At 44.5% G+C, this 26,271-nt stretch overlaps 1 protein-coding gene across 1 annotated transcript; it reads left to right on the top strand.

Annotated features, from left to right (window-relative positions):
* Window positions 1-1,735: 1,735 nt before the first annotated feature.
* Window positions 1,736-21,031, top strand: LOC134063847 (deleted in malignant brain tumors 1 protein-like). Its single transcript, XM_062519588.1, has 7 exons — window positions 1,736-1,805; window positions 2,086-2,115; window positions 9,284-9,574; window positions 10,043-10,324; window positions 18,440-18,859; window positions 19,179-19,310; window positions 19,716-21,031. The coding sequence occupies exons 1-7, from the start codon at window positions 1,751-1,753 to the stop codon at window positions 20,051-20,053; spliced, it is 1,548 nt and encodes a 515-aa protein (XP_062375572.1). The 5' UTR covers window positions 1,736-1,750; the 3' UTR covers window positions 20,054-21,031.
* Window positions 21,032-26,271: the final 5,240 nt, after the last annotated feature.

The following is a 26,271-nucleotide window of genomic DNA, read 5'->3' as shown; positions in this document are numbered from 1 at the left end:
GCCTACTGCAGGAGGGCCTACATAGATCCACATGGGTCCACCCCAGGCCTACTGCAGGAGGGCCTACATAGATCCACATGGGTCCACCCCAGGCCTACTGCAGGAGGGCCTACATAGATCCACATGGGTCCACCCCAGGCCTAGGCTCGGTGAACCCTGCCTGACCTGCCCGGCAGCTCAGCCTGAAAACCTGCACATCTATCTCCCCTGCTTCCTGTACACAACCTTTGGGTCCAATCACAAATAGCTTATCCAAAAGACGCACCCGGATCATTGGTCTGATTGGTTGAAGGACTATCCGAGCGTACAGACTATACGGAGTCATTTGAACTATGCCCATTGATCACGCCTCTTGTGCAGTAGAAATAAAGCGCAGACTCCCGATACTAATGTTCAATCTCAAAAGACTGATCTTAGTCTGGTGATAGCTAGACTACCCCAGGCCTGCAGCAGGAGGGCCTACATTACCAAAGATTGTCTAGTTACTATGATGAATCATAATGGGGTTTTTCAATGAAACAAAATGGCACCACTTCCTGCCTCCTAAAGGGGCGTGCTCAGTGAAGAAATGACACCACTTCCTGCCTCCTAAAGGGGCGTGCTCAGTGACGAAATAGTCAGTGAAGAAGCAATGTGCCGTTGAAAACAGGTGGCCTGCACTTAGTTGAGACAGAGACAGATCGCAAAAACAAAGTTATTTTTGTATGTATTTATCTCGCTGGAAAATACAATTTCAATGTGGGAATGTTGAAAGACGTGTCCCTTGTAGAATATGGGTTACTTGCATTGCTGAATGTAGGGCTAAGGAATTGGTCATAATCTGAGATAATGTATATTACTCCCATAGGAATATAATTGACACCGGACCTCCCAGTTGCCTCCTAAAGGTGAGTGGCAGTTGCGAACCCTACTGCACATTGAATTTACCGTTAACCAGGATTGACCCTCATATGAATCGTCTCGCTTCATAAAGCGTCGCTATACATTACTGTAGCAGCTCCAGAACACCGTGACAAGACTAGAGCCAGTCTTCATATGAATGGTCTCGCTTTATAAAGCGTCTCTATACATTACCACCGTGACAAGACTAGAGCTAGTCTTCATATGAATGGTCTCGCTTCATAAAGCGTCTCTATACATTACCACCGTGACAAGACTAGAGCTAGTCTTCATATGAATGGTCTCGCTTTATAAAGCGTCTCTATACATTACCACCGTGACAAGACTAGAGCTAGTCTTCATATGAATGGTCTCGCTTCATAAAGCATCTCTATACATTACTGTAGAACACCGTGACAAGACTAGAGCTAGTCTTCATATGAATGGTCTCGCTTCATAAAGCGTCTCTATACATTACCACCGTGACAAGACTAGAGCTAGTCTTCATATGAATGGTCTCGCTTCATAAAGCGTCTCTATACATTACCACCGTGACAAGACTAGAGCTAGTCTTCATATGAATGGTCTCGCTTTATAAAGCGTCTCTATACATTACTGTGGCAGCTCCAGACCACCGTGACAAGACTAGAGCTAGTCTTCCTGCTCATGACTTCACTTTACATGTGATTCTATAATGAGCCACCATGAGGTCCATCTCTCAGGCACTAAAAAGAGGAACTGGACTGGTGTAAGGCGCAGAGGAAAACCACAGGTTTGTTTCCGCCTTAAGTGTAATGCTTCGGTACAGAGTGGATTAGGGTTTCACTCTCATACTGAAGCCTTTCAGCAAAGCGACACACGCACAGCTCAGATGGAATGCTCCAGTAACACCAGGATGTTGAGGGTTCTCCTCAGTGTGCTTCTGGGTAAGTTGAAGAGCTCTTGGTTGTTATGGTAGCAAAAGACCTATAGAGTATGTGTGTTTTCGCTGTAATGTTTGCAAGACATAATGTATCATAAGGATGTTAATCTGGACTATCTACTGAGTGGGTGATTTGTCCCAGTCTTGGAGGTCACGTTATCCAAATCAGGAGAAATTAGAGGCACACTCCTAAAAACAAATGGTGATAAATAAATGATTCTTATAAAACATTCCATGTGAACATTTTAAAGGTTTCAGTCTCCTATTGTGTTTCCACCCAACAGCACACCTTATGAGGATTCATATCTCATCAAGTAAGTAATGACAATGTTACACTTAGTTACATTAGCTCATTTAAAGGCGCAGTCAGCAATTGCAGAATAATCTGTGTTTGTTTATGCTTAGCCAACACTTTTGTCCAAAACAATGTACATTATATTTTAAAGGATAGCGCTCACCAAAATGCATCCTAGGGTGTGCTTGAATGTAACCGAGACAAACTTTTGTTTAAAAGCAGAATTAAGTGCCATGTGTGGGCACAGGCTGCCCCCACTTTGTTTATTTCCAGTTTCTGTAGCCTTGCCTGCTACAGAGGCCTTTTGTACAGTTCACACACAGAATAGGCAGTTAGCAGATCAGTTCCGTAGCCTTGCCTGCTACAGAAGCCTTTTGTACAGTTCACACACAGAATAGGCAGTTAGCAGATCATGACGAGATGTTTGCTGAAAGTGACAAAAAAATGAAATGTTTAATCACTGACTGCACCTTTAACTGAGGCATGAGAGCACAGGGCAATGGCTTAAATTAGCACACTGCACCTTTAACTGAGGCAGAGCTACTGAGAGCACAGGGCCATGGTTTAGATTAGTGCATGTCACTGTATAGTCAGCAATCAAAGGTCGCTTCTTGGAGAAACAGCGAATCAACAGTGGACAAAATCTAGAAAGCAGTAGGCCTAGAACGTTTTAAATCTAATTGTCGGAGTCGGCGCTGTTGTGTCTTTGAAAGATAAGTTAGAGGTGCCAAGACCCGCCTTACGTTGCATCTGATTTGTTTATTGCGTGATGCCTTCCGTGGTTGGTGAGATTTAGGCAAAAAGGACTGATGGATTGGCTATTGCTGTCAGTCAATCAGAGCTCGAACTATGGCAAGGCAATGACCAAAGTTTATCATCATGAAAAAAATAAATATATATATAGTGCACTGAATGGGGATATATTTTGTATGAGAAATGTCAAGTATGGTGTGTGGTGTGAGAATGGGTCAAATTGCGTGACTGTCACGCTCAAAGCGTGAGACTTGGCAGCCCTGACATAATAATGTAGTGGAGGGAGGTGTGGGATAGTAATGTAGTGGAGGTGTGGGATAGTAATGTAGTGGAGGTGTGGGATAGTAATGTAGTGGAGGTGGGGGATAGTAATGTAGTGGAGGTGGGGGATAGTAATGTAGTGGAGGGAGGTGTGGGATAGTAATGTAGTGGAGGGAGGTGGGGGATAGTAATGTAGTGGAGGTGTGGGATAGTAATGTAGTGGAGGTGGGGGATAGTAATGTAGTGGAGGTGTGGGATAGTAATGTAGTGGAGGTGGGGGATTGTAATGTAGTGGAGGTGGGGGATAGTAATGTAGTGGAGGTGGGGGATAGTAATGTAGTGGAGGGAGGTGTGGGATAGTAATGTAGTGGAGGTGTGGGATAGTAATGTAGTGGAGGTGGGGGATAGTAATGTAGTGGAGGGAGGTGTGGGATAGTAATGTAGTGGAGGTGTGGGATAGTAATGTAGTGGAGGTGGGGGATAGTAATGTAGTGGAGGTGGGGGATAGTAATGTAGTGGAGGTGGGGGATAGTAATGTAGTGGAGGTGTGGGATAGTAATGTAGTGGAGGTGGGGGATAGTAATGCAGTGGAGGTGGGGGATAGTTATGTAGTGGAGGTGGGGGATAGTAATGTAGTGGAGGTGTGGGATAGTAATGTAGTGGAGGTGTGGGATAGTAATGTAGTGGAGGTGTGGGATAGTAATGTAGTGGAGGTGGGGGATAGTAATGTAGTGGAGGGAGGTGTGAGATAGTAATGTAGTGGAGGTGGGGGATAGTAATGTAGTGGAGGTGGGGGATAGTAATGTAGTGGAGGTGTGGGATAGTAATGTAGTGGAGGGAGGTGTGGGATAGTAATGTAGTGGAGGTGTGGGATAGTAATGTAGTGGAGGTGTGGGATAGTAATGTAGTGGAGGTGTGGGATAGTAATGTAGTGGAGGTGGGGGATAGTAATGTAGTGGAGGGAGGTGTGGGATAGTAATGTAGTGGAGGTGTGGGATAGTAATGTAGTGGAGGGAGGTGGGGGATAGTAATGTAGTGGAGGTGGGGGATAGTAATGTAGTGGAGGTGTGGGATAGTAATGTAGTGGAGGGAGGTGGGGGATAGTAATGTAGTGGAGGGAGGTGTGGGATAGTAATGTAGTGGAGGTGGGGGATAGTAATGTAGTGGAGGGAGGTGTGGGATAGTAATGTAGTGGAGGTGTGGGATAGTAATGTAGTGGGGGTGTGGGATAGTAATGTAGTGGAGGTGGGGGATAGTAATGTAGTGGAGGTGGGGGATAGTAATGTAGTGGAGGTGGGGGATAGTTATGTAGTGGAGGTGGGGGATAGTAATGTAGTGGAGGTGTGGGATAGTAATGTAGTGGAGGGAGGTGGGGGATAGTAATGTAGTGGAGGTGGGGGATAGTTATGTAGTGGAGGTGTGGGATAGTATTGTAGTGGAGGGAGGTGTGGGATAGTAATGTAGTGGAGGTGTGGGATAGTAATGTAGTGGAGGGAGGTGTGGGATAGTAATGTAGTGGAGGTGGGGGATAGTTATGTAGTGGAGGTGGGGGATAGTAATGTAGTGGAGGTGGGGGATAGTAATGTAGTGGAGGGAGGTGGGGGATAGTAATGTAGTGGAGGTGGGGGATAGTAATGTAGTGGAGGTGGGGGATAGTAATGTAGTGGAGGTGTGGGATAGTAATGTAGTGGAGGGAGGTGTGAGATAGTAATGTAGTGGAGGTGTGGGATAGTAATGTAGTGGAGGGAGGTGTGAGATAGTAATGTAGTGGAGGTGGGGGATAGTAATGTAGTGGAGGTGTGGGATAGTAATGTAGTGGAGGTGTGGGATAGTAATGTAGTGGAAGTGGGGGATAGTAATGTAGTGGAGGTGTGGGATAGTAATGTAGTGGAGGTGTGGGATAGTAATGTAGTGGAGGTGGGGGATAGTAATGTAGTGGAGGTGTGGGATAGTAATGTAGTGGAGGTGTGGGATAGTAATGTAGTGGAGGTGGGGGATAGTGATGTAGTGGAGGTGGGGGATAGTAATGTAGTGGAGGTGGGGGATAGTAATGTAGTGGAGGTGGGGGATAGTAATGTAGTGGAGGTGTGGGATAGTTATGTAGTGGAGGTGTGGGATAGTAATGTAGTGGAGGTGGGGGATAGTTATGTAGTGGAGGTGTGGGATAGTAATGTAGTGGAGGTGGGGGATAGTTATGTAGTGGAGGTGGGGGATAGTAATGTAGTGGAGGTGGGGGATAGAAATGTAGTGGAGGTGTGGGATAGTAATGTAGTGGAGGGAGGTGTGGGATAGTAATGTAGTGGAGGTGTGGGATAGTAATGTAGTGGAGGTGTGGGATAGTAATGTAGTGGAGGGAGGTGTGGGATAGTAATGTAGTGGAGGGAGGTGTGGGATAGTAATGTAGTGGAGGTGTGGGATAGTAATGTAGTGGAGGTGGGGGATAGTAATGTAGTGGAGGTGTGGGATAGTCATGTAGTGGAGGTGGGGGATAGTAATGTAGTGGAGGGAGGCGGGGGATAGTAATGTAGTGGAGGTGGGGGATAGTAATGTAGTGGAGGTGGGGGATAGTAATGTAGTGGAGGTGTGGGATAGTAATGTAGTGGAGGGAGGTGTGGGATAGTAATGTAGTGGAGGTGTGGGATAGTAATGTAGTGGAGGGAGGTGGGGGATAGTTATGTAGTGGAGGTGGGGGATAGTAATGTAGTGGAGGGAGGTGTGGGATAGTAATGTAGTGGAGGTGTGGGATAGTAATGTAGTGGAGGTGTGGGATAGTAATGTAGTGGAGGTGGGGGATAGTAATGTAGTGGAGGGAGGTGGGGGATAGTTATGTAGTGGAGGTGTGGGATAGTAATGTAGTGGAGGTGTGGGATAGTAATGTAGTGGAGGTGGGGGATAGTAATGTAGTGGAGGGAGGTGTGGGATAGTAATGTAGTGGAGGTGGGGGATAGTAATGTAGTGGAGGGAGGTGTGGGATAGTAATGTAGTGGAGGTGTGGGATAGTAATGTAGTGGAGGTGTGGGATAGTAATGTAGTGGAGGTGGGGGATAGTAATGTAGTGGAGGTGTGGGATAGTAATGTAGTGGAGGTGTGGGATAGTAATGTAGTGGAGGTGTGGGATAGTAATGTAGTGGAGGTGGGGGATAGTAATGTAGTGGAGGTGTGGGATAGTAATGTAGTGGAGGTGTGAGATAGTAATGTAGTGGAGGTGGGGGATAGTTATGTAGTGGAGGTGGGGGATAGTAATGTAGTGGAGGTGTGGGATAGTAATGTAGTGGAGGTGGGGGATAGTAATGTAGTGGAGGTGTGGGATAGTAATGTAGTGGAGGGAGGTGTGGGATAGTTATGCAGTGGAGGTGTGGGATAGTAATGTAGTGGAGGTGGGGGATAGTAATGTAGTGGAGGGAGGTGTGGGATAGTAATGTAGTGGAGGTGTGGGATAGTAATGTAGTGGAGGTGGGGGATAGTAATGTAGTGGAGGTGGGGGATAGTAATGTAGTGGAGGTGGGGGATAGTAATGTAGTGGAGGTGTGGGATAGTAATGTAGTGGAGGTGTGGGATAGTAATGTAGTGGAGGGAGGTGTGGGATAGTAATGTAGTGGAGGGAGGTGGGGGATAGTAATGTAGTGGAGGTGGGGGATAGTAATGTAGTGGAGGGAGGTGTGGGATAGTAATGTAGTGGAGGGAGGTGGGGGATAGTAATGTAGTGGAGGTGTGGGATAGTAATGTAGTGGAGGTCGGGGATAGTAATGTAGTGGAGGTGTGGGATAGTAATGTAGTGGAGGGAGGTGTGGGATAGTTATGTAGTGGAGGTGTGGGATAGTAATGTAGTGGAGGTGGGGGATAGTAATGTAGTGGAGGGAGGTGTGGGATAGTAATGTAGTGGAGGTGTGGGATAGTAATGTAGTGGAGGTGGGGGATAGTAATGTAGTGGAGGTGGGGGATAGTAATGTAGTGGAAGTGGGGGATAGTAATGTAGTGGAGGTGTGGGATAGTAATGTAGTGGAGGTGTGGGATAGTAATGTAGTGGAGGTGTGGGATAGTAATGTAGTGGAGGTGGGGGATAGTAATGTAGTGGAGGTGTGGGATAGTAATGTAGTGGAGGGAGGTGGGGGATAGTAATGTAGTGGAGGTGGGGGATAGTAATGTAGTGGAGGTGTGGGATAGTAATGTAGTGGAGGTGTGGGATAGTAATGTAGTGGAGGTGTGGGATAGTAATGTAGTGGAGGGAGGTGTGGGATAGTAATGTAGTGGAGGTGTGGGATAGTAATGTAGTGGAGGGAGGTGTGGGATAGTAATGTAGTGGAGGGAGGTGTGGGATAGTAATGTAGTGGAGGGAGGTGGGGTATAGTAATGTAGTGGAGGTGGGGGATAGTAATGTAGTGGAGGTGTGGGATAGTAATGTAGTGGAGGGAGGTGTGGGATAGTAATGTAGTGGAGGTGTGGGATAGTAATGTAGTGGAGGTGTGGGATAGTAATGTAGTGGAGGTGTGGGATAGTAATGTAGTGGAGGTGGGGGATAGTAATGTAGTGGAGGGAGGTGTGGGATAGTAATGTAGTGGAGGTGGGGGATAGTAATGTAGTGGAGGTGGGGGATAGTAATGTAGTGGAGGTGTGGGATAGTAATGTAGTGGAGGTGTGGGATAGTAATGTAGTGGAGGTGTGGGATAGTAATGTAGTGGAGGTGGGGGATAGTAATGTAGTGGAGGGAGGTGTGGGATAGTAATGTAGTGGAGGTGGGGGATAGTAATGTAGTGGAGGGAGGTGGGGGATAGTAATGTAGTGGAGGTGTGGGATAGTAATGTAGTGGAGGTGGGGGATAGTAATGTAGTGGAGGGAGGTGGGGGATAGTAATGTAGTGGAGGTGGGGGATAGTAATGTAGTGGAGGTGTGGGATAGTAATGTAGTGGAGGGAGGTGTGGGATAGTAATGTAGTGGAGGTGGGGGATAGTAATGTAGTGGAGGTGTGGGATAGTAATGTAGTGGAGGTGGGGGATAGTAATGTAGTGGAGGGAGGTGTGGGATAGTAATGTAGTGGAGGTGGGGGATAGTAATGTAGTGGAGGTGGGGGATAGTAATGTAGTGGAGGTGTGGGATAGTAATGTAGTGGAGGTGTGGGATAGTAATGTAGTGGAGGTGGGGGATAGTAATGTAGTGGAGGGAGGTGTGGGATAGTAATGTAGTGGAGGTGGGGGATAGTAATGTAGTGGAGGGAGGTGGGGGATAGTAATGTAGTGGAGGTGTGGGATAGTAATGTAGTGGAGGTGGGGGATAGTAATGTAGTGGAGGGAGGTGGGGGATAGTAATGTAGTGGAGGTGGGGGATAGTAATGTAGTGGAGGTGTGGGATAGTAATGTAGTGGAGGGAGGTGTGGGATAGTAATGTAGTGGAGGTGGGGGATAGTAATGTAGTGGAAGTGTGGGATAGTAATGTAGTGGAGGTGTGGGATAGTAATGTAGTGGAGGTGGGGGATAGTAATGTAGTGGAGGTGGGGGATAGTAATGTAGTGGAGGTGGGGGATAGTTATGTAGTGGAGGTGGGGGATAGTTATGTAGTGGAGGTGTGGGATAGTAATGTAGTGGAGGTGTGGGATAGTAATGTAGTGGAGGTGTGGGATAGTAATGTAGTGGAGGGAGGTGTGGGATAGTAATGTAGTGGAGGTGGGGGATAGTAATGTAGTGGAGGTGGGGGATAGTAATGTAGTGGAGGTGGGGGATAGTAATGTAGTGGAGGGAGGTGTGGGATAGTAATGTAGTGGAGGTGGGGGATAGTAATGTAGTGGAGGGAGGTGTGGGATAGTAATGTAGTGGAGGTGGGGGATAGTAATGTAGTGGAGGTGGGGGATAGTAATGTAGTGGAGGTGGGGGATAGTAATGTAGTGGAGGTGTGGGATAGTAATGTAGTGGAGGGAGGTGTGGGATAGTAATGTAGTGGAGGTGTGGGATAGTATTGTAGTGGAGGTGTGGGATATTTGATCATGCTCAGTGATTCTGTGCTTGCATGCTCTTCCTGGCCAGGCCAATGGACCTGTCTTTGTCTATACTGTATAGTTAGCTGAAGATAACGGTTTTTTTTTTATTGGATTCAACTTAAATTGTCATTGCATGTCATCTATCTATCCATCTATCTATTGTAATGTGTGATTGCATGTTTCTCTATAATATATCTATGGTCAGATGCCTTGTCCGTACGAGTTGTGAATGGACAAGATGGCTGCAGTGGGGCAGTGGAGCTCTCAAATGGGACCGTGCGTGATGATTACTGGGACCTGAATGATGCCAAGGTGGTGTGCAGCCAGCTGGGATGTGGGGCAGCTCTGGGTGCTCCTCGGGACTCCTGCTTTAGACGGAGGAGTGGGACCATTTGTTGGGATCTTGGGTGCTTGGGGTCTGAGAGCTCTCTCTCTGAGTGTAAACCTCAGGCTAAGATCTGTCAACAGTATAAGGCAGCAGGTGTGGTGTGTCGTGGTAAGCGATGTCTTTTATATGTGTACATATAGAGCTCTGGAAAATAAGAACATCCTATTGTTGCTGGGTGACATTCAAATCCGTTGACGGTCACACTTCAATTTGCAGTGGTCCCTTAATTTTGAATATGAACATCAACTCATTCCAATGTCACTCAGCACTGTATCAGTGGCCTCTCATTGGGGCTAATCTGGGGCTGTATAGGCTGCTGTAGAAGTCCTACACTTGAAGTAGCAATGTATTGTAAATTACGATGAGACTTGCACTATAGCATTGGGTTAGGGTTAGGATTAGGGTTAGGGGTTTCTGGGGCTGTGTAGGCTACTGTAGAAGTCCACACTTGAAGTAGCAATGTATTGTAAATTACGATGAGACTTGCACTATAACATTGAAATCCTGCCATGTACTGTAAGGAAGTACACAGTAACATATTGCTTATATTTTATGATCTGTTTCATGTTGTGGCAGGAAGTAATCCACTGTCCACCCCGTCTATCTCGTCCTCTAATCCTGCTGTCCTGCCTGGAGAGACCGTTCGCATCACCTGCTCCAGATCCCCACAGAAGTGTACCGACGTAGACTTCCACTGGTACAGAAACAGAGTTGAAATACAGTCTAAGAAGTCTAAAGGCTCAGAGCTAACCCTGTCCAACATGGCCGCCTCCCATCAGGGTCTGTACACATGCAGCTTCTCCTACCCAGGAACTGGCATCCAGTCTCCTCTCAGCAGACACATGAACATCTCTGTGGGTGAGCTAATCGGCGACACACCACCACACATTAGATTGTGCTTTACAATGACAGTGTACTGACATGTCTCTACATACTGTATGCACATGTAACCTGTGTTGTGTTGTGTTGTGTCGACTGCACGGTTCGGCCCTGCACTCTCCCAGACTCAAACTCACAGCTTGCAGCATCTAGGATTGGGATTCGAGTATGCTAGCAAGCGAGTGAAAACCTACTCAGTGATCTAGGATTGGGATTCGAGTATGCTAGCAAGCGAGTGAAAACCTACTCAGTAATCTAGGATTGGGATTCGAGTATGCTAGCAAGCGAGTGAAAACCTACTCAGTGATCTAGGATTGGGATTCGAGTATGCTAGCAAGCGAGTGAAAACCTACTCAGTAATCTAGGATTGGGATTCGAGTATGCTAGCAAGCGAGTGAAAACCTACTCAGTGATCTAGGATTGGGATTCGAGTATGCTAGCAAGCGAGTGAAAACCTACTCAGTAATCTAGGATTGGGATTCGAGTATGCTAGCAAGCGAGTGAAAACCTACTCAGTGATCTAGGATTGGGATTCGAGTATGCTAGCAAGCGAGTGAAAACCTACTCAGTGATCTAGGATTGGGATTCGAGTATGCTAGCAAGCGAGTGAAAACCTACTCAGTAATCTAGGATTGGGATTCGAGTATGCTAGCAAGCGAGTGAAAACCTACTCAGTAATCTAGGATTGGGATTCGAGTATGCTAGCAAGCGAGTGAAAACCTACTCAGTAATCTAGGATTGGGATTCGAGTATGCTAGCAAGCGAGTGAAAACCTACTCAGTAATCTAGGATTGGGATTCGAGTATGCTAGCAAGCGAGTGAAAACCTACTCAGTAATCTAGGATTGGGATTCGAGTATGCTAGCAAGCGAGTGAAAACCTACTCAGTAATCTAGGATTGGGATTCGAGTATGCTAGCAAGCGATTGAAAACCTACTCAGTAATCTATAGGGCGTCTTGAGGGAGATTTACCATACTGCACAGCTATATGTAGCAGCTGCCTGCGTTACACGTTACTGTTATTTGTGCAAAGAGTAATGGTTACTGCACAGCTATATGTAGCAGCTGCCTGCGTTACACGCTACTGTGTTATTTGTGCAAAGAGTGATGGTTACTGCACAGCTATATGTAGCAGCTGCCTGCGTTACACGCTACTGCGTTACCTGTGCAAAGAGTGATGGTTTACCATACTGCACAGCTATATGTAGCAGCTGCCTGCGTTACACGCTACTGTGTTATTTGTGCAAAGAGTAATGGTTTACCATACTGCACAGCTATACATAGCAGCTGCCTGCGTTACACGCTACTGCGTTACCTGTGCAAAGAGTGATGGTTTACCATACTGCACAGCTATATGTAGCAGCTGCCTGCGTTACACGCTACTGCGTTACCTGTGCAAAGAGTGATGGTTTACCATACTGCACAGCTATATGTAGCAGCTGCCTGCGTTACACGCTACTGCGTTACCTGTGCAAAGAGTGATGGTTTACCATACTGCACAGCTATATGTAGCAGCTGCCTGCGTTACACGCTACTGCGTTACCTGTGCAAAGAGTGATGGTTTACCATACTGCACAGCTATATGTAGCAGCTGCCTGCGTTACACGCTACTGCGTTACCTGTGCAAAGAGTGATGGTTTACCATACTGCACAGCTATATGTAGCAGCTGCCTGCGTTACACGCTACTGCGTTACCTGTGCAAAGAGTGATGGTTTACCATACTGCACAGCTATACGTAGCAGCTGCCTGCGTTACACGCTACTGTGTTATTTGTGCAAAGAGTGATGGTTTACCATACTGCACAGCTATATGTAGCAGCTGCCTGCGTTACACGCTACTGCGTTACCTGTGCAAAGAGTGATGGTTTACCATACTGCACAGCTATATGTAGCAGCTGCCTGCGTTACACGCTACTGCGTTACCTGTGCAAAGAGTGATGGTTTACCATACTGCACAGCTATATGTAGCAGCTGCCTGCGTTACACGCTACTGCGTTACCTGTGCAAAGAGTGATGGTTTACCATACTGCACAGCTATACGTAGCAGCTGCCTGCGTTACACGCTACTGTGTTATTTGTGCAAAGAGTGATGGTTTACCATACTGCACAGCTATATGTAGCAGCTGCCTGCGTTACACGCTACTGCGTTACCTGTGCAAAGAGTGATGGTTTACCATACTGCACAGCTATATGTAGCAGCTGCCTGCGTTACACGCTACTGCGTTACCTGTGCAAAGAGTGATGGTTTACCATACTGCACAGCTATACGTAGCAGCTGCCTGCGTTACACGCTACTGTGTTATTTGTGCAAAGAGTGATGGTTTACCATACTGCACAGCTATATGTAGCAGCTGCCTGCGTTACACGCTACTGTGTTATTTGTGCAAAGAGTGATGGTTTACCATACTGCACAGCTATACATAGCAGCTGCCTGCGTTACACGTTACACGTTACTGTTATTTGTGCAAAGAGTAATGGTTACTGCACAGCTATATGTAGCAGCTGCCTGCGTTACACGCTACTGCGTTACCTGTGCAAAGAGTGATGGTTTACCATACTGCACAGCTATATGTAGCAGCTGCCTGCGTTACACGCTACTGCGTTACCTGTGCAAAGAGTGATGGTTTACCATACTGCACAGCTATATGTAGCAGCTGCCTGCGTTACACGCTACTGCGTTACCTGTGCAAAGAGTGATGGTTTACCATACTGCACAGCTATACGTAGCAGCTGCCTGCGTTACACGCTACTGTGTTATTTGTGCAAAGAGTGATGGTTTACCATACTGCACAGCTATATGTAGCAGCTGCCTGCGTTACACGCTACTGCGTTACCTGTGCAAAGAGTGATGGTTTACCATACTGCACAGCTATATGTAGCAGCTGCCTGCGTTACACGCTACTGCGTTACCTGTGCAAAGAGTGATGGTTTACCATACTGCACAGCTATACGTAGCAGCTGCCTGCGTTACACGCTACTGTGTTATTTGTGCAAAGAGTGATGGTTTACCATACTGCACAGCTATATGTAGCAGCTGCCTGCGTTACACGCTACTGTGTTATTTGTGCAAAGAGTGATGGTTTACCATACTGCACAGCTATACATAGCAGCTGCCTGCGTTACACGTTACACGTTACTGTTATTTGTGCAAAGAGTAATGGTTACTGCACAGCTATATGTAGCAGCTGCCTGCGTTACACGCTACTGTGTTATTTGTGCAAAGAGTGATGGTTTACCATACTGCACAGCTATACATAGCAGCTGCCTGCGTTACACGTTACTGTTATTTGTGCAAAGAGTAATGGTTACTGCACAGCTATACGTAGCAGCTGCCTGCGTTACACGCTACTGTGTTATTTGTGCAAAGAGTGATGGTTTACCATACTGCACAGCTATATGTAGCAGCTGCCTGCGTTACACGCTACTGTGTTATTTGTGCAAAGAGTGATGGTTTACCATACTGCACAGCTATACATAGCAGCTGCCTGCGTTACACGTTACACGTTACTGTTATTTGTGCAAAGAGTAATGGTTACTGCACAGCTATACGTAGCAGCTGCCTGCGTTACACGCTACTGTGTTACCTGTGCAAAGAGTGATGGTTTACCATACTGCACAGCTATATGTAGCAGCTGCCTGCGTTACACGCTACTGCGTTACCTGTGCAAAGAGTGATGGTTTACCATACTGCACAGCTATATGTAGCAGCTGCCTGCGTTACACGCTACTGCGTTACCTGTGCAAAGAGTGATGGTTTACCATACTGCACAGCTATACGTAGCAGCTGCCTGCGTTACACGCTACTGTGTTATTTGTGCAAAGAGTGATGGTTTACCATACTGCACAGCTATATGTAGCAGCTGCCTGCGTTACACGCTACTGTGTTATTTGTGCAAAGAGTGATGGTTTACCATACTGCACAGCTATACATAGCAGCTGCCTGCGTTACACGTTACACGTTACTGTTATTTGTGCAAAGAGTAATGGTTACTGCACAGCTATATGTAGCAGCTGCCTGCGTTACACGCTACTGTGTTATTTGTGCAAAGAGTGATGGTTTACCATACTGCACAGCTATACATAGCAGCTGCCTGCGTTACACGTTACTGTTATTTGTGCAAAGAGTAATGGTTACTGCACAGCTATACGTAGCAGCTGCCTGCGTTACACGCTACTGTGTTATTTGTGCAAAGAGTGATGGTTTACCATACTGCACAGCTATATGTAGCAGCTGCCTGCGTTACACGCTACTGTGTTATTTGTGCAAAGAGTGATGGTTTACCATACTGCACAGCTATACATAGCAGCTGCCTGCGTTACACGTTACACGTTACTGTTATTTGTGCAAAGAGTAATGGTTACTGCACAGCTATACGTAGCAGCTGCCTGCGTTACACGCTACTGTGTTACCTGTGCAAAGAGTGATGGTTTACCATACTGCACAGCTATATGTAGCAGCTGCCTGCGTTACACGCTACTGTGTTATTTGTGCAAAGAGTAATGGTTACTGCACAGCTATATGTAGCAGCTGCCTGCGTTACACGCTACTGTGTTATTTGTGCAAAGAGTAATGGTTACTGCACAGCTATACGTAGCAGCTGCCTGCGTTACACGCTACTGTGTTATTTGTGCAAAGAGTGATGGTTTACCATACTGCACAGCTATATGTAGCAGCTGCCTGCGTTACACGCTACTGTGTTATTTGTGCAAAGAGTGATGGTTTACCATACTGCACAGCTATACATAGCAGCTGCCTGCGTTACACGTTACACGTTACTGTTATTTGTGCAAAGAGTAATGGTTACTGCACAGCTATATGTAGCAGCTGCCTGCGTTACACGCTACTGTGTTATTTGTGCAAAGAGTGATGGTTTACCATACTGCACAGCTATACATAGCAGCTGCCTGCGTTACACGTTACTGTTATTTGTGCAAAGAGTAATGGTTACTGCACAGCTATACGTAGCAGCTGCCTGCGTTACACGCTACTGTGTTATTTGTGCAAAGAGTGATGGTTTACCATACTGCACAGCTATATGTAGCAGCTGCCTGCGTTACACGCTACTGTGTTATTTGTGCAAAGAGTGATGGTTTACCATACCGCACAGCTATACATAGCAGCTGCCTGCGTTACACGTTACACGTTACTGTTATTTGTGCAAAGAGTAATGGTTACTGCACAGCTATACGTAGCAGCTGCCTGCGTTACACGCTACTGTGTTACCTGTGCAAAGAGTGATGGTTTACCATACTGCACAGCTATATGTAGCAGCTGCCTGCGTTACACGCTACTGTGTTATTTGTGCAAAGAGTGATGGTTTACCATGCTGCACAGCTATACATAGCAGCTGCCTGCGTTACACGTTACACGTTACTGTTATTTGTGCAAAGAGTAATGGTTACTGCACAGCTATATGTAGCAGCTGCCTGCGTTACACGCTACTGTGTTATTTGTGCAAAGAGTAATGGTTACTGCACAGCTATACGTAGCAGCTGCCTGCGTTACACGCTACTGTGTTACCTGTGCAAAGAGTGATGGTTTACCATACTGCACAGCTATATGTAGCAGCTGCCTGCGTTACACGCTACTGTGTTATTTGTGCAAAGAGTGATGGTTTACCATACTGCACAGCTATACATAGCAGCTGCCTGCGTTACACGTTACACGTTACTGTTATTTGTGCAAAGAGTAATGGTTACTGCACAGCTATATGTAGCAGCTGCCTGCGTTACACGCTACTGTGTTATTTGTGCAAAGAGTAATGGTTACTGCACAGCTATATGTAGCAGCTGCCTGCGTTACACGCTACTGTGTTATTTGTGCAAAGAGTAATGGTTTACCATACTGCACAGCTATACATAGCAGCTGCCTGCGTTACACGTTACTGTTATTTGTGCAAAGAGTAATGGTTACTGCACAGCTATATGTAGCAGCTGCCTGCGTTACACGCTACTGCGTTACCTGTGCAAAGAGTGATGGTTTACCATACTGCACAGCTATACATAGCAGCTGCCTGCGTTACACGTTACTGTTATTTGTGCAAAGAGTAATGGTTACTGCACAGCTATATGTAGCAGCTGCCTGCGTTACACGCTACTGCGTTACCTGTGCAAAGAGTGATGGTTTACCATACTGCACAGCTATACATAGCAGCTGCCTGCGTTACACGTTACTGTTATTTGTGCAAAGAGTAATGGTTACTGCACAGCTATATGTAGCAGCTGCCTGCGTTACACGCTACTGCGTTACCTGTGCAAAGAGTGATGGTTTACCATACTGCACAGCTATACATAGCAGCTGCCTGCGTTACACGTTACTGTTATTTGTGCAAAGAGTAATGGTTACTGCACAGCTATATGTAGCAGCTGCCTGCGTTACACGCTACTGTGTTATTTGTGCAAAGAGTAATGGTTTACCATACTGCACAGCTATACATAGCAGCTGCCTGCGTTACACGTTACTGTTATTTGTGCAAAGAGTAATGGTTACTGCACAGCTATGTAGCAGCTGCCTGCGTTACACGTTACTGTGTTATTTGTGCAAAGAGTAATGGTTACTGCACAGCTATATGTAGCAGCTGCCTGCGTTACACGCTACTGTGTTATTTGTGCAAAGAGTGATGGTTTACCATACTGCACAGCTATATGTAGCAGCTGCCTGCGTTACACGCTACTGTGTTATTTGTGCAAAGAGTGATGGTTTACCATACTGCACAGCTATACATAGCAGCTGCCTGCGTTACACGTTACTGTTATTTGTGCAAAGAGTAATGGTTACCGCACAGCTATATGTAGCAGCTGCCTGCGTTACACGTTACTGTTATTTGTGCAAAGAGTAATGGTTACTGCACAGCTATATGTAGCAGCTGCCTGCGTTACACGTTAGGCTACTGTGTTATTTGTGCAAAGAGTAATGGTTACTGCACAGCTATATGTAGCAGCTGCCTGCGTTACACGCTACTGTGTTATTTGTGCAAAGAGTAATGGTTACTGCACAGCTATGTAGCAGCTGCCTGCGTTACACGTTACTGTGTTATTTGTGCAAAGAGTAATGGTTACTGCACAGCTATATGTAGCAGCTGCCTGCGTTACACGTTACTGTGTTATTTGTGCAAAGAGTAATGGTTACTGCACAGCTATGTAGCAGCTGCCTGCGTTACACGCTACTGTGTTATTTGTGCAAAGAGTAATGGTTTACCATACTGCACAGCTATATGTAGCAGCTGCCTGCGTTACACGTTAGGCTACTGTGTTATTTGTGCAAAGAGTAATGGTTACTGCACAGCTATATGTAGCAGCTGCCTGCGTTACACGCTACTGTGTTATTTGTGCAAAGAGTAATGGTTACTGCACAGCTATGTAGCAGCTGCCTGCGTTACACGTTACTCTGTTATTTGTGCAAAGAGTAATGGTTACTGCACAGCTATATGTAGCAGCTGCCTGCGTTACACGTTACTGTGTTATTTGTGCAAAGAGTAATGGTTTACCATACTGCACAGCTATATGTAGCAGCTGCCTGCGTTACACGTTACTGTGTTATTTGTGCAAAGAGTGATGGTTTGCACAGCATGGGTGAGCCAGAGAGCGTCCCTAAATATCCCGTGTTGTAGTGCAAAAAAAGTGCATTTTGGGGTTAGTGGCATTTTGGGGTTGGTGGCCTGGTTTGGGGTTGGTGGCATTTTGGGGTTGGTGGCCTGGTTTGGGGTTGGTGGCCTGGTTTGGGATTGGTGGCCTGGTTTGGGGTTGGTGGCCTGGTTTGGGGTGCTTCATGTTTGCTCGCCCAGGGCACCAAAAGTCAATAATTATTTAGATACCTGATCGAGCAAATCATTGTTTGCTGAGGGCAGTTTGGCTCAAGTTTTACCAGTTTCCCTGTGTTGTTTACCAGTAAAAGAAATATTAAACAGCGCAGCATATTTGTGGGTGAAACTACCACCCTGGTTACGTGGATATTTATGTAGGTTGGTTCACAGTTTGATGGCACGTTTACTAGTATCCCTGTGTTGTTTACCAGTATCCCTGTGTTGTTTACCAGTATCCCTGTGTTGTTTACTAGTATCCCTGTGTTGTTTACCAGTATCCCTGTGTCTTCCAGTGAGTCTGCACCAGCCCAATATCTCTCTCATCTCAGAAGAGGAGGGGGGCACGTTGTGTCCCCCAAACCCCCAGAGGTCAGAGGGCACGGTGCGACCCCAGACCCTAGAGGTCACCAAAGGTTACAACTTCTCCATGGTCTGCTCCTCTGCGCCTCAGGGGTACACAGGAGGCTCCTTCCGGCTCCTCCTCCGCGGGTCAAACCAAACCTGGAGCCAATCAGCAGAGGGCCACTCGGCCTGGAGCCAATCAGCAGAGGGCCACTCGGCCTGGAGCCAATCAGCAGAGGGCCACTCGGCCTGCTTCCTCCTCCAGGCCGACGACTCCCACCAGGGCAACTACAGCTGTGTGTACGAGGTCACTGTGGGATCTCGCCTCTTCACCTCCACGCTATCTCAACTGCTCACCGTCACCGTTAAGGGTACGACCCTGTTACCGTTAAAAGTATGACCCTGTTACCGTTAAAGGTACGACCGTTAAAAGATACGACCCTGTTACCGTTAAAGGTACGACCGTTAAAGGTACGGCCCTGTTACCGTTAAAGGTACAACCCTGTTACCAGTAAAGGTACGACTGTTACCATAAAAGGTACAACCCTGTTACCGGTAAAGGTACGACTGTTAGATAGATAGATACTTTATTGATCCCCAAGGGGAAATTCAAGAAAGGTTAAAGGTACGGCCCTGTTGCCATTAAAGGTGTGTGTGTGTGTGTGTGTGTGTGTGTTATGATCTCCACAGATTCCTGGCTCCTCTACCTGCTGGTTGCAGGTGGCCTGGTCCTCCTCTTCCTGCTGCTCCTCAGCATCTTTATAGTGTGGAAATGTTGCCTTGGCAACAGACGCAAGAGAGCATCTCTCAATGAAGCTATATGTGAGTATCCCTAACAGATCCTCATGTTCAAGTGTAGGAACAACTACGAGTTTTTGTTTATGGCAGTTGTAATTGTAATATGAACCAATGCAACCAATTACAAAAGATACAAATAATTGTGCACAGTTCATTTAGTAAGATTTGTGACATCCTAATTGTCTATGCCACCTCTGATTGGTGGGTTTGTGTAGTGCATGAGGGCCACAGGACTTCTGATTGGTGGGCTTCACAGTGCAATTGAAAACGGGTCATTATTATACTGTGCCTTTAGTGACCGTTCATTAGTGAATGTGTTGTTTAAATCGGTCCTCTTGTTGTCCTGCAGTGTCCTCAGTATATTATAGTATACAGTATTAGTGAATGTGTTGTTTAAATCGGTCCTGTCGCTGTCCTGCGTTTCTACAGATGCTGGTGGCCCAGAGGGTGGGGTGACCTACAGGAGGAACGAGCCGGTCGAGGATGACGAGAGAGACTACGAGTCCGTGGATGATGAAGATAAGGGAGACTACGTCAACACTGAAACTCTGGGGGGCATGGACGAGAGTTTAGAGGACGAGGAAGACTACGTCAACACAGAGACTCTGGGGAGCAGAGAGCAGGGTTCGGCAGAAGAGGAAGACTACGTCAACACACAGACTCTGGGTGGTGGCGTGGAGGACTATGAATGCATGGAGCGTCACAGTGAAGACAGTGACGGGGAGGACTATGTGAATGTGGATCCACTTAGCGCAGGGATCTACTGAAGAGATTGTGAGAATATAGATCCACTTACGCAGGGATCTACTGAAGAGACTATGTAAATGTGGATCCACTTAGTGCAGGGATCTACTGAAAAGACTGTGTGTGGATCCACTTAGTGCAGGGATCTACTGAAGAGACTATGTCAATGTGGATCCACTTAGTGCAGGGATCTACTGAAAAGGCTGTGTGAATGTAGATCCACTTAGTGCAGGGATCTACTGAAGAGATTGTTTGAATGTGGATCCACTTAGCGTAGGGATCTACTAAAAAGACTGTGAATGTAGATCCACTTAGTGAAGGGATCTACTGAAAAGACTATGTGAATGTAGATCCACTTAGCGTAGGGATCTACTAAAAAGACTGTGAATGTGGTTATGCTCATGTAAGGATACACTGAAAAGAATGTTTAAATGTTGGTCCACTTACAGTAGTGCAGGGAAAGAGTGCTTCAATTATGCTGGCTAGGCTAGGCTAGGCTAGGCTATATTGTTTTTTTTAGACAGTACAGGCTACCCATGCCTGGGAAATGATGATGTCATAATGCTTGTATATTTCTTATGTCAGCCTTTACTGTATATCAAGGAACAATACTGAAGCATGCCGGTAGAAATATCTGTTCAAGAGAACAATTGATGTGTATGCCATGAGCAACTTCTGATTCTTTAATACGGAAACCAAGGTCATTATTTTGGGCTGCTGTTGCATCAGAAAAAGTCACTGTGTAGAAATGTGCTGCAATTTCAAAACCGGATTACTCAAGAACAGCTTACAGTAGGCCTATAGGAATGCCTCATATTCTTGTGTCTGGTAAGGTCTGTTGTTTATTCTGATATTATTGTGATATATTTGTGATTTTTTCATTTTGCCATTTATTAATTTAATTTAGTTCAATGATGTGTGATATGTGCCTCTTTGTTTTTCCCATATGTGTGTATGAGGACTCAAAAAATCTACCTCTGGGTACGAATAAACTAACTTGAACTTGATATATGGTTTACACGTTGAGTGAAGCGAAAGTCAAAAAGTATATAAAAATATAAAAAATTATATTTTTGGGCTTTTATTTGAGAGAGACAGGAAGTGAGTGGGAGAGAGAGTTGGAATGGGATCCGGAAAGGACCACGGGGTGGGAATCAAACCCAGGTTGCCGTCGTGCGGTGCAGGTGCCCCAGCCAGTCGCGCCACGACTGGTTTATCACATCACAGCAGGTGATATAATTGAAAAGCGTCGGGTCAGCTGCTCATGTGATTTGTGTGATTTATGTGTGATAAGTACAGCAAGTGAGAGCAATTCAACAGAGAACAATGGATGGGAATTTGGATGCGTACTACTATATTTATTTGGAGGGCTTCTGATCATGATCACCCCCCAAAACAGACCTAACGAAATTCCTGCTGTAATCTAGCCTGTGCTAATTTGTTATTGTTCATAAAGGAGTTATGGGGTGAAGTTACTCTTTAATTTATTTCTAAGAAATTACATTTCTACAACAGAAGCCTAATAAGAAATAATAGTCCAGTAGTAATAGGGTCAAACCCGGAACAAATTAGTAACAAGCTGAATTTTTCAGGATATGTTCAGAATACCTTTAGGAATAACATACTAAAAGTCCCCGTGAATCCCCCTTGTGCTCTCTGAGATATTCAAGATGGCGTCCAAAATGGCCGTAATTTGGAGATTTTTCCGTATTTCAGCCTTAAAACCTAATACAAATGCAATTAAAAGGTCAAAATATGTGTTTCATAGGGCAAGTAAGTCAATTTCATCATTAGTTTATTGAATGGAGACATTTCATAATAATACAGTTACCTGTATTGGAACACATGCTAAAGTTGACTGTAAAAAATCGTCTTTTGGAAATTGATCTTAATGCCTTAAATGGAAAAATGAGGAAATATCCAACCTTTAAGGACATCAATTTTGTTTGTGAATAAGTATATATCATAATGTTTTTTTTATTTCAGTTAGCTTATTAGCTGGTTTCATTCTCATTGAGCTCAATGCAATTCAAACCAGCTAATAGGCTAACTGAAATAAAACCATGCTAATCTCGTGGTATGGTGAAGGGTATGTGATGATGTGGGGTTATTTTAATTCCAAAGGCCAAGGGTTCTTTATCAGGGTGCATAGTGACCTGGATGGATCCATTTATTTCAAATAAATAAATGAATAAAAAAAATCGTCCTGCCTCTATGGGAATTTTAACACATAGGGTTAACATAGGCGTTCCAATACTTATGACCCCTGTATTTTAAGGAAAACATTTATTTACCTACGATACAATATTCATTCAGAAAGATATTTCCTCATTTTTTCATTTAAGGCATTAAGATCAATTTTCAAAAGATGGTTTTATATAGTCAACTTAGCATGTGTTCCAATACTTACGGTCGGAGGGGACTGTACATCACTTCAGTCATCATCCTCATCATCATCAGAAACTGGTGTTGATTCTTCAGTTTCTTCATCATAGTAAAGATGACAGAGTTGGCCTTCCTTTGCATCCAACTTGCACATAATCCGTGCATAACTCCTTACAGATAATGCATGACTCAGTCGCTGTCGCTGAATGACTCTGATGTCAAAAATCTAATATCTATAGACTGTGACCGTCACAATTTATATGTGAACTCCTACTGAGCTCAGGACTTAACAAGTTCACATTTAAGAATGTTCACAGTACTGTAAATGCGTGTAGGTTTCCAAGAAGAAATTACAATCAAGGATTGAAATGACAAAAAAGTCATTATTTGCATAAAGAATACCTCTCGTATAGGCTACTGTATGTTTATGAAATGGCTTTATTATTTGATGTTTAGGACATTATGTACAAGTATAATATTATATGCTATATGAGGTCAGCATTTTATATAATATTATGTGCTATTATATTACAAAGGTTATAGAGGGAAAATTGTTGTCTGATTGTTTGGTAGCTCTTCGTGTGAACGCAGTTAGACAAAGTTGCAAGATCGCTTTTGTAGCTGTAAAATGCAGCTGCTACATAATAATTATGAAGTTGCTCATGACATGAGAGATTTTAACCTTCAATTTCAATCCTCTTAACTCAATTTTTGTTAGAAAATTTAAGATAATCTGCTATCTTATATAGTTTATAATAATAATAATAATAATAACAACAATAATAATAACAATAATATATAAAATTGTATTGTATCGTGACCTTAATATCGTGTAGCCTATCGTATCGTGGATTGAGTGTATCATCATTACATCCCTACTTTTAACTTTTTTTTAGTCGCTCTAGTGGCCAAAATTTTGCCGCTGGTCACTTTTGTTGCTTTAGTCGCTCGTCTCCATTCAAAGTCAATTGCTTGCGGTGATTTCGCAGCTTTGGTCACTCTTGGTGTCAAGGCACAGTTACATTATGTTCCATCTCACAATCATGTCGACCATCAAATTTGTACATTTTGTGTCATTGTCACATTAATGATCTTGTTATCTTGGTTAACTTTAATTTTAGCAGTGTGTCAATGGTGAATTTTGGATTCCTTGTATGAGAAAACATATTTCATGGTTTCATCCAGGACACTATGCACCCTGATAAAATCCCCTTGGCCTTTGGAATTAAAATAACCCCACATCATCACATACCCTTCACCATACCAAGAGATTAGCATGGTTTTATTTCAGTTAGCCTATTAGCTGGTTTGAATTGCATTGAGCTCAATGAGAATGAAACCAGCTAATAGCTTAACTGAAATAAAACCATTATAATACTTATTCACAAACAAAATTGATGTCCTTAAAGGTTGGATATTTCCTCATTTTTTTCCATTTAAGGCATTAAGATCAATTTCCAAAAGACGATTTTATACAGTCAACTTTAGCATGTGTTCCAATACTTATGGAGGTAACTGTATTATTATGAAATGTCTCCATTCAAGAAACTAATGATGAAATTGACTTAGCCTACTTACCCTAAAAAACACATATTTTGACCTTTTAATTGCATTTGTATCAGGTTTTAAGCCTGACATGTGGAAAAATCTCCAAATAGCGGCCATTTTGGACGCCATCTTGAATATCTCAGAGAGCACAAGGGGGATTCACGGGGACTTTTAGTATGTTATTCCTAAAGGTATTCTGAACATATCCTGAAAAATTCAGCTTGTTACTAATTTGTTCCGGGTTTGATCCTATTTTGAGCTAATGCTCTTGGACTATAAAGGCCTGTCTCGAATACAATCCTGCTCCAAATAAAGGCATGTGCTTTGCACAGCCTATATAAGTAAAAGACCCCAGACAATTTGAAAATTCACAGTAATATGCTTTAACTGTGACTGTTACAGTGAGGTTATGGCGTCAACAATAATAATAATATCACTTTGTTACATGGATATTAAATACTGTTTCTCCAAAGTTGAACTGGGTCATAAAAAAACAAAACCTTTTGCATTGTTTCGTTGCCTGCTCAACTAACAGAATTGTCATATTGTACCCTAGGGCGCCATCCAGGGGCTGTCCGGAGTAGTGTTGTGTTTATGGTAGAACAGTGGGGTTTCATCTTCCTCTTCACAGATCAGCCTAACACTAGTCAGTTCTTCTTCCATATGAATATATTTGTATTATAGACCATTTCACCCGCGGTCTCAACCTCATAACGTCTCTATGGTCTATTAGACAGCTCTGATTGCAGTCGGCTGTTTGACTTGATTTACAGAGTGAAGATGTTCTACAGTATGATTTTAATTCACTAAACATTCCAGGAAACATACTCCTTCTGGTAGACACTGTCCGTCCTGCCCTGGACCCTGTGAGTGATCTATGCCAGTGTTTTTCAACCACTGTGCCGTGGCACACTAGTGTGCCGTGGCACATTGTTAGGTGTGCCGTGGGAAATTATCCAATTTCACCTAAGTGGTCTAAAAAAGAGTCAATAGAAATAATTTTCTTTGTGTTCATTTGATTCCTATTCAAGACACTTTGACAAGAATGACTTGAAATCATTAATGCGGGCTACAGATCTTTATTTAATTTCATTTTCCATAAAATTTCATTTTATTTAACATTTTCGGCTGGTGGTGTGCCTCAGCATTTTTTCAAGGAAAAAAGTGTGCCTTGGCTCAAAAAAGGTTGAAAAACACTGATCTATGCTATTTTAATTGCTCAACACATCCTCCTGTGATATAGCCAATCCAAACTGAGTGCTTACAACCATGTGTGGCTGCTTGCCTTATCACTGCCTGCTGCTATACTTCTTACAGGGTGGTAAATGTGGTTTGTGTGCATGTCAACCTGAACTGTGCTAGCCATCACAGCCAATTGTATAGCCATATGCGGTGACTACAAACATCGAGTCACGAGAGGCTGAGTTAGGGAGGTGGACACTCGCTCCAAACAAACGCATCCATTTAATTTATTTTATTGTCCAAAGATTCCAGATAAAATTCATCCATCCATCGAGGCAGGCAATGGCATAAAGTGCATGTGCAATGTGCAAAAGATGCAACAAAGCGCGGTGTTCCATTTACAGTAACATATACGACAGGATACAACAGGATAGGACAGGATACGGTGAACAAAAAATGAGCCCTCCCTACTCACCCCATCTCTATCGCTATAGCGATGCACAAGTGCAAAAATCCATTCATTACTACACCTATGCCCACATCAATTCAATACCAGTGACAGATGAAACAAAAGTACCAATACAAAACACACACACACACACACACACACCCATACCCACCCACACACACACACACACACACACCCATACCCACCCACACCCACACAGGAAGTGGCATATGGCCGCTATAGCCTCTAATGAGAGGAACTGAAACAGAACTACTGTGAACTAAAGCTTTGTTTCCGCTGTAAGTGCTATGGTTAGGTAGAGCTTCATTCTGACACACATCTCTTCAGTAAAGCAACACACATCCAGCTCAGATGGAATGCTCCATCAGAACCAGGATGCTGAGAGTTCTCCTTGGTGTGCTGCTAGGTAGGTTTTTTTCCATTGTGTTTCAAACTGCAACAGTAAACAAGTGGGACGGCTCAGTTTGCTACTCTACTGAGTCTCTTGGTGTTTTGAGCCCGCAACGTTGTCCTCACGGCAGCGCTGCCTGGAAGGCTCTAGGGTTAGGCTTGGGGTTACTCAAGCATTACAAACACATTTCTGAAATTGGTTGGTTTGAGATAAAAGTCACCTCTGCAAGTTAGAAAGCAGTAATCTCATTGGTGTGCCATGTGTAG

The sequence above is a fragment of the Sardina pilchardus genome, chromosome 18, assembly GCF_963854185.1.
Source record: "Sardina pilchardus chromosome 18, fSarPil1.1, whole genome shotgun sequence".
NCBI lineage: Eukaryota > Metazoa > Chordata > Actinopteri > Clupeiformes > Clupeidae > Sardina > Sardina pilchardus.
Note: the sequence above shows the minus strand (reverse complement) of the source record. Positions and strands in the feature narration are given on the sequence as shown.